Here is a 9,963-nt window from a genome sequence, read left to right on the forward strand (position 1 = left end):
CAAGTTCTGGGATTAAAGGTGTGTGCCACTACACTGGTAAATGTATTATTTTTTAAAATAGTGTACTATACAGCAGTATTACAGTTACATTTTTATAAAGACAAGCTGTAGCTAGAGAGAGGGCTCAGTGGTTAAGATACTGATTGCTCTTACAGAGGACCCAGATTCATTTCCTAGCACTCATATGGTGGCTCCCAACCATCTGTAACTCCAGTTCCAGGGGTCCTGACCTCTGTGGGCACCAAGCATATATGTGGTGTACATACATACATGCATATAAACACATACACATGCTGAGCAGTGGTGGTGCCTGCCTTTAATCCCAGTACTTGGGACAATGAGTTTGGGCAAGCCTGATCTACATAGTGATTTCCAGGACAACTGAAGCTATTACATAAAGAAACCTTGTCTGAAAAAAAAAAACGAACAACAGAAAACCATGCACACATAAATTGAGTAAGTCTAATAAAGAAGTTTTGAAGATACACAGGCATACAAAGATGGGTAGCTTGTAGTTATCAAAATATCAGAAGTTATTTCAGTGATAGGATTGTGAACAGCCTTTTAATTGTATGGAATTAACCTTTTCTTATAAAATCATTTTCAAAATTCTTTGGTGGTCAGAATCTTTTGAAATATTTTTATAACAATATTTCTTTCATCTTTGGTGTGTAAGATTGAAATGATTGAGCTATAGATTCTGTCTCAGTCATTGAATCTGATCCCTGACTCCCTCAGCCCCTAACCCAGGCCAGCTCTGATGCAGGACTAGGGATGTTCCTGCTCAGGACTCCTGACATCTGCCAGCCTGCTGTGGTACCTTCATTTTAGTTTGCCATAAATGGGCGTGCTGAACATTAAAGCGTTTGGCAGAAGCTGCCAGTGGCTCTGGCCAAGATCCTTTCACTGCCGTCTTTCTCTGAGAAGCAGCTCTCTCTGGAATGAGTGGAGCTCAGGGAGGGGAGGGCTCCTTCGGGCAGGCGGCAGGCTGGGGGCTACACTGGCTGAGTTGGTCTTCATGAAGGATGACTTGTGCAGGCGTGCTCCTGTCACCCCATGCTGCTCCTTAACTGGTAACCAGGAAACACAGTGGTGGCGGAGGTCCTGGTGTTGTTGGTGATAGTGTATAATTTTATAAGGTGCGGTGTAAGAGTGGAAATGCTTCTTGCTTTGGAGTCAGCTGCGAAAGTGAGCACAGGCTTCACCCGCCTGTGAGTCTCTTTGCTCATCTGTGAAGTGGAATGGTCCGTGCCCATCTCACAAGAGTGATCGGAGGATCAGAAGACACATGTGCTTAAACATGAACAATGTTGATGGTCCTTGATAACCTTCACTCGGTTTGTGCACTGTGGTGCCTGGCCTTGTGATTGTAAAGGAAATGGAATTAACCCTCTCAGTGACCCTAGCACACCATGGCTAGGGTGAGGAAGGAATAGGCCAGGTGCTGTGGAGTGGGACTCTCAGCCAGGAGACCACATCACATAAGAAGTTAGTAAGTTAGTGGGTAGAGCAGACTGGGCTGAGAAATCTTGCCCAAGATTACCTTGGTTTAGTTTTCTGTAGAATGGGTACAATAACTGTCCACTTTATAGGGGTTCTGTGGGATGGTCGAATTTCAATAATGAGTTAACAGAAACAGAAAGATTTTATACAGTAGAAACTCCTGTGTAGCTGCTAGGTGAAAACATGCTAAAGGAGACAGCAGCATTTCATGTGCCATGTGGATCGTTAACCAGTGTCTGTATGTGGTGAGTACTCAACAGCAGGAGTTGCTGCTGCTGCTGGTGGTACCATTAATCATCAGTGTTCTAGAGCCTGATAAAGATGAACATGGTGAGCCTGTAGGTGACCTGTGCCAGGGCCTTTTGTACTCACCAGCTGCTAGAACGCTAGTAAATACTTTCGTTGATGGATTAGCTTGAAGTCAGAAAGTGGTGATAAAAGCCACAGTAACATAGCCAGCATTTGCATAAAATAATATGCTTATGGCAAGCTTGTATAGCCCTGTTTTTACTTAACTGTTAGTCGAGGAAGGGACCAGCACCTCTCTAGCACCTTGATGGGTGAGGAAAGAGACTTAGAGATGAAATGCCCCTGGCTCATATTCTCCCATGTTATCAGATTGTGAGCCTGGGTATTCCCCTCCGTTTCTCAGTCCTTCTACCCTGATAACCTTCACCCTTGGCTGTGCTGGTGTTTGCTGACCACTACTACTGGCCTATGAAGGGCAGCTCCAGGGACCAGAAGCGTCTCAGACATTTGTGACTGACTACAGAAGAGGGAGCAACTGCCATTCTTGTAGAATATCCAGCTGTCCCAGGAGTTGTGCTTTTCCAGCTTAAAAAATGTGTAGTTTTTGCTATGGTGAGAGCTTTCCTGCCTGGGACCAATTGCTGCAAGCCCTGTTTAGTTCCTGCTCTTTCAAGCCATGTATTTAGTTCCTAATTCCTGGCTAAGGCCTGTGGTCGGCGAATAAAGATGTCCAGCAGCTGCCATGCTGCTGAGCACACAGATCTGCACACTGCTCCCCTCAGAGCTGCCTGCCAGTGCTGCCTGCCTTCATCTCAACCTCATTTAGACTTAGAAGGGAGACTGCAGCACCTACTAAATCATCTTTTTATTCTTAGGAAGGCATGCATACTTGCTGCAGAAAAATTCAAAGACCTTTAATAATTTTTCCGTTAATAAATACTTCCTGACAACTTGATATGTGCTGTGTCTTAGGTGGGATATGACCAGTACAAACCTAAATAACCTTTTATCTTCCCATCACTAAAAGAATATTAAGATTTTTGGCATGATATATATGAAATATATATATGAAAGAAATTTAAATGAAATCACCGTATAATGAGGGAGACAGTGCTCCAACTAGACATCATATGCCACCAAGTAAAAGACATTTTATGCCGGTCAGGAGTGGGTTACATCTTGTTGAGTCATTGGCCAAAAAGGTCCCATAGACCAGTCTCCCATCCCCACCCCCCAAAAAAATTCACAGGTTATTGTTCAGACTGTTGATTACTCTCTATACCCTGATGTAAATTGAGGTGGTGTCCAGCTAGAAGCTTCACCCCTGCCACTAGTCTCCATGGTGCAGGAAAGTACTTTGCATTGTCCCTGAAGAGAAAAATTATCACTTTCATCAAACTACAAACCCTGTGACCTACAGCAGAGGCTGCCTGCAAGAATTACTCATGCCGTAGTGACCACACTGAAGGAGTAACTAAACTATTCCCCTTGTTTGGTTTTTGTTTGCTTTTGATTCAAGGCCCATTTCATGTGCTGAAAACTCATCCGTGACACTGATAAAGTGGCCGAGAAACTGAGACTAGATAGGCCATGGGCCTGGGTGAAACCTACTGTTACTATTCTGCTAAAGGATCCTAGCAGTAAAATTGCTCCTACTGACATATTTGCTTGCAATACCCACAGAACAGAGCATTGCTCAGCCCCCATCTAAGAAGTGTCTTGCAGTAGATGATAGTTACCGCAGAGAGCCACACTGGTTAGTGCAGAGAGTGGGCGCTCAGTCCTTGGAGGGTTGTCTTTATCAGACGAGGAGGGCAGAAAGACTAAGAGACAGAGGTGGTGAGTGACTCCAAGGAGCACAGCAGGCATGTGAGTCACAGAGACTGACAGCATGCATGAGACCTGCACAGGGCCAAACCACACAGAGTCCAGTGCCAAGAAGAGGGAGTGAGCACAGAGCCCCCACCACCACCACCACCACCAAGAAGCAATTGATAAGGGAAAATTGTTTTCTCCAATGGAGTATCACTGGGTATATCAGCCACACTGTAGGGGATGCCCCATGTCCAGGAGTGATTGGCCAGGCAGCACGAAATTGGAGTGGAGGGGTGCACTTTTTCTTTTTGTTTTTTGTCTTATTGGTTTTCTTTTCTTTTTATTCTTCTCTGTCTTTTTTTAGTTTGTTTTGATTTTTTTGTTTTTTCCTTTTTGAGAGAGTGGTAAAGGGAGAGAGAAAGAACATGAAGTTTGGTGGGTAGGGGAAGGAAGATATTATGAAAAATGTTTAATAAAAGTTAATAAAATGGCAAGTGTCTTAGTTTCTTGGTAGTGGCGTTTTTGTTTGCTTGTTTTGTTTTGAGACAGGATTTCTCTGTATATCCCTGGCTGTCCTGGAACTCTCTTTGTAGATAGACCAGGCTGGCGTTGAACTCACAGAGATCCACCTGCCTCTGGCTCCCAAGTGATGAGATTAAAGGCGTGTGCCACCATGCCCAGCTTAGTTTTTTAAAGTCTGTAATTTTTGTTTAGATGTTTTATAGATTAGTTCATATATATATATACATACATATGTATATATATATGAAGTTTCTATATTGAATTATTTTTTTAATTGAAAGATAGCATGAACATGTCTCCAAGATGTAAGAATATCTTGAAGCATTATTCAAACATGCTTTTTAGCCGGGTGGTGGTGGCGCACGCCTTTAATCCCAGCACTCGGGAGGCAGAGGCAGGTGGATCTCTGTGAGCTCGAGGCCAGCCTGGTCTACAAGAGCTAGTTCCAGGACATGCTCCAAAACCACAGAGAAACCCTGTCTCGAAAATCCAAAACAACAACAACAAAAAAACAAAAACCATGCCTTTTATTATTACAAATGTAACCCATGCTAGGGTCTTAATCAAATGTTTTTTCTCTTCCTAGAATTTGACACAACCATTGTGATGCCTGTATGTGTTCATTTGCTCCCCCATACTGAAACTTTAGATTTTCTCCTTGTTTTCATTATTCAAAATTAAGTTGGCACGGAGGGGGCCCTGGAGAGTTCGTCCCACAATTCAGAGTGCTTTCTGCTCTTACAGAGGACCCAGGTTCAGTTCCCATCACCCACTTCAGGCAGCTCGTCACCCCTGTAACTCCAGTTCTTAATCTGACCAGCTTTATCACCTCCTCAGTACCTACACTTACGATGCAGTGCACATAAATTCATGCAGGCACACACATATACACATAATTAGAAAAAAAGTGTTTAAGCCCATATAGACATCTTTATACCTAGAACTTAAGAACTTGGAGGCTAGGAGCTGGAAAGTTGTCCATTGATGAAGAGCACTCATTGTTCTCCCCAGGTCTGGTTCCTAGCTCCCACATGGTGGTTCATGTTCAGGGCGGTTCCTACTCTAGTTTCAGGGAATCTGACAACCAGGTATCAGGCACATACATGTAGACAGACATTCATATAAATAAAATAAAAAACTTAAAAACAACAACTTGGGGCTAAAGAAATGGCTATGTGGTTAAGAGTATTGAGTGTTCTTGCAGAGGACCCAGGTTAGATTCCCAGCCCTCACATGGTGAGGATTTTACATGCTCTTCTGGCCTCTCAGGCACCAGTTACACACATGGTGCACAAACGTACACATAGCCTGAGCACGCATACATAAATAATTAGAATAAGAGAAGAATTTTATGATTGGGTCATGTTCGCTGGGTATTTTCCCAGTTGAGATATTTGGGGGTTACATAGTATGAGCATTTGCATCAATTTGAATTCTACCCGTGATATGGGAGCTCATTCATTCACTGTGGCGTGCAGTTTCTGAATGTTGTAATTAGCAACTAGAGCAGCAAGTTTTGTTAACAATAACAGCTGAAGGTGTAGCTTGTAATTTGCATTTTTGTGTCTATTGGATTTTCTAGCTCTGGGTCTTACATTCTTTCTATCAGTTCATCTAAGACTTTCTGAAATGGAGTAGCTGAAGTGTAAGGCATTCTAGAGCAGAGGTTCTCAACCTTTGGGCTGTGGCACACAGGGACTTCAGCAACTCTCTCACGGGGTCACATAGCAGATACTTGTATCACAACTCCTACTATAGCAAAGTTACAGTTACGACTTAGCAACGAAATAACTTTATGGTTGGGGGTCACAGTCACATGAGGAGCAGCGCTGGGAAGTGTCAGAACCACTGCCCTAGGGGTTTATTAGGCCACAGCTTGGCTGACTTTTCTGTATTGTATAACAGTTCTAAATGTTGGCTTAGCATCAGGTTACTATGTATTAAAGTTTGATATTACGGCTTTCTGACTGTGCACCCTGAATAAATGGTCTGCCTTGTTTTTCTTATCTGAAAAGGGAATAGTCTCGTCTCCCTTGCCTGACTGTTGTTGAGAACACATTTCTTAGTGTCCGGGTGGCACTCAGTTCATAGGAACTTTGTGTCCATCATTATTTCTCAGTGAAGTTTGCATGTTTCAGTCACCAGACTTTGCTTTTGTTCTCGCAGATCAGCCAGATGGCCGACGACACAGTCGCAGAGCTGGACAGGCACCTGGCAGCAAAGACCAAAGAACTCCTTGGATGAATCTGGTCACCCCTTAGGTGACAAGCTGACACCTGTCACTCTCCTGCTCATCCATAGGAGGCTGTCACTGCTGTTCCACCACGGGGGCTCAGACTCACCGAATCTCTTGTTTCCTTGGAACCTTGGCTCTGAGGTCACCACAGGACCGTTTCCTTCCAGACGGGAATCAGACCCTGCCCTCATTTCCAACTCCTTTGGACTATGTGGGCCTCACTCTGACTGCTAATGAGCAAAACTAAATAAATTGGGAAAATAACAGCCACAGAGGAAAGAGCAGTGTGTTTGCCTCTGGGTTGTCGTCCCACTGCCGCTCCACGAGGACTGAGTTCAGTGTGGCATCGGTCCCACCCTTGGGCAGTATCCCTGCCCCTGCTCTCGGCCCCATTTTGAGCTCACGGGCTCCTCACATATAAACCGTCTGTAATGACAAATTTACTGAAGAGAATGACACAGAATAACGCTTGAAGTTGTCCGTGTATTTATGTTGTGAGTAAACTGGTAGCTGCCCACCCAATGCTTTGCTTTTCTTTCTGTCATTCCACTCCCTCTGCCAACATTTCTTTGGTAATGAGCTCCGTTTGGCCAGGGCCTGTCTTCCTGATAGACAGGTGCTTTGCTGTGACCCACCTCTTTTTTGTGTTTCTGTACACATACACATGCATACGTGCACACATGTGCACACATAAAGGCACATGCCATAGTGCTCATGTAGAGGTCAGACAGCTCCCATGAGTCAGTTCTCCTTTCACCTTGTGGGACCTAAGACTAGAACTCAGACTCTCAGGCTTGGCACCAGATGACTTTTCTACTAAGCTAGCTCCCCTTAGCATGGCTTTGAGGGTCAAGTTAGTCTCTTTTTCCTCGCCTACAACCAGTTTTTATTTATTCAGTTATAATAAGGCCACCATGAGCTAAGCTATTTTAAGGCATTCTTCCAAGGAAATGAAACATATATGTACCACCTACACTTACAGATAGAGAAGCAAACATGCCTATGTTAAGGTAAGGAATCCCCCCAGACAGTGGCGTAGGAAGTAGTGGGGCTTTTTCTTTTTCTCTCCTCTCCCCTCCCCTCCCCTCTCCTCCCTTTCCTCCCTCCCTTCCCCTCTTCTCCTTTTTATTCCCAACTCACAGATATCCTCCTGCCTTTGCCTCCCAAGTGCTTGGATTAAAGACACGGGCCTCTACGTTTGGCTAAGGAGCTTTTTCATTTTCATTATCAGCCTCATTCCACAAGTTGTAAAGTTTCTCAAGCAGTGTCACACAGGTAGCAAGCAACAAAGCACGGATAAAAAGTTTCTTCTCTGATTCCAAAGTCTATTCCCACCAGTGATGTCAGGTAAAACCTTACCATTTTCCTGCTGTCCTCACATGCTCGTCATGAACACTCCTGTAACACGTGTGCAGCTTTCCCCACATACCAACCAGGTGTCTTGTACTGACTCAGTTCTGAGATGTGACTACTGTAGACAGGTTCTGCACTCAGCCCAGAAAAAGCCCCATTCCTGGTGATAGTCACAAGTTGGGACCACATGAACCTAGCTCCCAGCCCCTTCTGTGATCTGGGTAGTGAGCCGGGATGTTGTGGTTTACTGTCTTCTTTGAAAGCATGCTATGAAGGGTACAGGTGAGGAGGATGGGGCAAGATGCTGCCAAGTGTGACTCCACTGCCACCGGCTGTCTTGTAAGGGTCTAGTGGGCACCGGCCGTCTTGTAAGGGTCTAGTGGGCACCGGCCGTCTCGTAAGGGTCTAGTGGGCACCGGCCGTCTCGTAAGGGTCTAGTGGGCACCGGCCGTCTCGTAAGGGTCTAGTGGGCACCGGCCGTCTCGTAAGGGTCTAGTGGGCACCGGCAGTTTGTTGGGTACAGCTGTGCTGAGCTGGTTGCTCTCACTGTGCCTCAAGCAGGAAGGTTTGTTTTAGTTCTAGGTGGTTGTGACCTGGCCAGACTGGCCTATGTTATGATTGTTTGTCACTTTGGGAGACAAGCCGCACCCACTCCCTCCCCCATCCGCTGAGGCAGGCTGATCTTCAGCTTCCAGCCTGAGCTCGCTCTCTTTTCCATCTTCCTCTCGGAGAGGCAGCTTTGCTTCTGCCTCTCTCCCCACTTCTCTGCTCCCCCCTTCTCTGTCTCTCTGCCCTCTTCTTCTTCCCCCTCTCTCTGTCCTCTTTTCTGTCTTCCCTTTCTCTCTCTCTCCTCTCTTCCCCCGCCTTCTCCCCTTTTTCCTTCCCATTCCATAACTCAACTAATAAATATCCAATTCTATTCTGTATAGTGTGTCCGTGCCTCCTACCCACTGCCTGCTCACATGGCCAGGCTCAGCGGGACCAGCCCTCCGCAGCATGGCTGGGCCCTGCCCGGGACTGGCAGCTTTTGGGACCCGCTGCTCGAGACCAGCAGCAAAAATCATAACAGCCTATGCTAGTAATGAGCTTCCTGCTGCTGCCTCTGCCCACATTGGTGGGACCTGCTGTGAAACAGCCGGTGAGAATTTAAGGTTAGGATTGGGCCAAGGATGGAAGGAGCCAACGTGGCCTCCTACCTGGCCTCCCTACTCAAAGCCAGAGATGAGTGGGAAGTTAGCCAGGGGAGCAGGGCAGGCCATGCAGAGGCTGCAGCTTGCAGAGCTCTAGCTCCGTTAATGGCAGAGTTCTCACTGCAAATGTGCTGCTCAAAGATGCAGGATTTTTTAATAAACAGAGGAAATGATAAATTATGTTGTAACTCCACTCCAAAGGCATTTGGTTCTTAACAGCCAAATCCTCTGTAGTCTTTAAATAAACAAAACTTATTTGGTGAACAGACGGGGGTAGGGGGGATGAAAGATTTTCAGTACTTGGGTTCCACATGTCAACAATTTCTCTCCTGTGTGTATGTTGGCCAAAGCCATATATCATGATAAATGAATAAAGGAAAGCCTGAGCCCAGGGCGGTGAGACAGCTCAGCAAATGGCTTTCAGCTGATTGCTCTATTTCAGTTGACATTTATCAAAGAAGCTCTGCTGTCCTGTGTGTTAGGAATGTGTTGGTGGCAAGGACCTGATTGGGTATGCTGAGATACCAGCATGTAGGAGCTGGTAACTTGTCCCCTTCTCCTGTGACAGTCTACCTCAAGAGCCAACTGGGCATGGAAATTCTCATGCTAGCAGAATTAGCCACCTTCTATGTTCAGTTTGGTGACTCCCAAAGTCCCATGAAAGGCTTGGTTTTAATCTGCTTAAAAATCTCCCATTTGGGGGCTGGAGAGATGGCTCAGCAGTTAAGAGCATTGCCTGCTCTTCCAAAGGTCCTGAGTTCAATTCCCAGCAACCACATGGTGGCTCACAACCATCTGTAATGAGGCCTGCAGAAAGAATACTGTATACATAATAAACAAATAAATATTTTTTAAAAAATCTCCCGTTTGGTGTATGTGTGTGCACACAAATACATAAAATTCATAAAAGAAGCATAAAAATTTGAAAATGGCATTTCTCAGGACTGGGGAGATGGTTTGGCGGTAAGAGAGCTTTGCTCTGACTCCTCAGCACCCACAGAAAAGGCCAGTTATGGAAGTCTGTGCATTGGGTGGACAGGCAGGTGGACCCCAGAGAGATAGGTGGCTCCAGGCTCTCACTCCAGCGCCACTAAA

General features: G+C 45.6%; 1 protein-coding gene across 2 annotated transcripts in view; it reads left to right on the top strand.

Annotated features, from left to right (window-relative positions):
- Nucleotides 1-6,591, top strand: part of Mrrf (mitochondrial ribosome recycling factor) — a 69,241-nt gene extending 62,650 nt beyond the window's left edge. The window contains exon 6 of one of the 2 annotated variants that reach the window (XM_075986036.1): nucleotides 6,256-6,453. In XM_075986036.1, the coding sequence (XP_075842151.1) occupies nucleotides 6,256-6,333 (78 nt within the window). In that variant the 3' untranslated portion in view covers nucleotides 6,334-6,453. Of the gene's footprint in view, nucleotides 1-6,255 lie in introns of both variants that reach the window. The other variant, XM_075986037.1, reaches the window with a different exon arrangement.
- Nucleotides 6,592-9,963: the final 3,372 nt, after the last annotated feature.

This window comes from Microtus pennsylvanicus, chromosome 9 (assembly GCF_037038515.1).
Source record: "Microtus pennsylvanicus isolate mMicPen1 chromosome 9, mMicPen1.hap1, whole genome shotgun sequence".
Lineage (NCBI taxonomy): Eukaryota > Metazoa > Chordata > Mammalia > Rodentia > Cricetidae > Microtus > Microtus pennsylvanicus.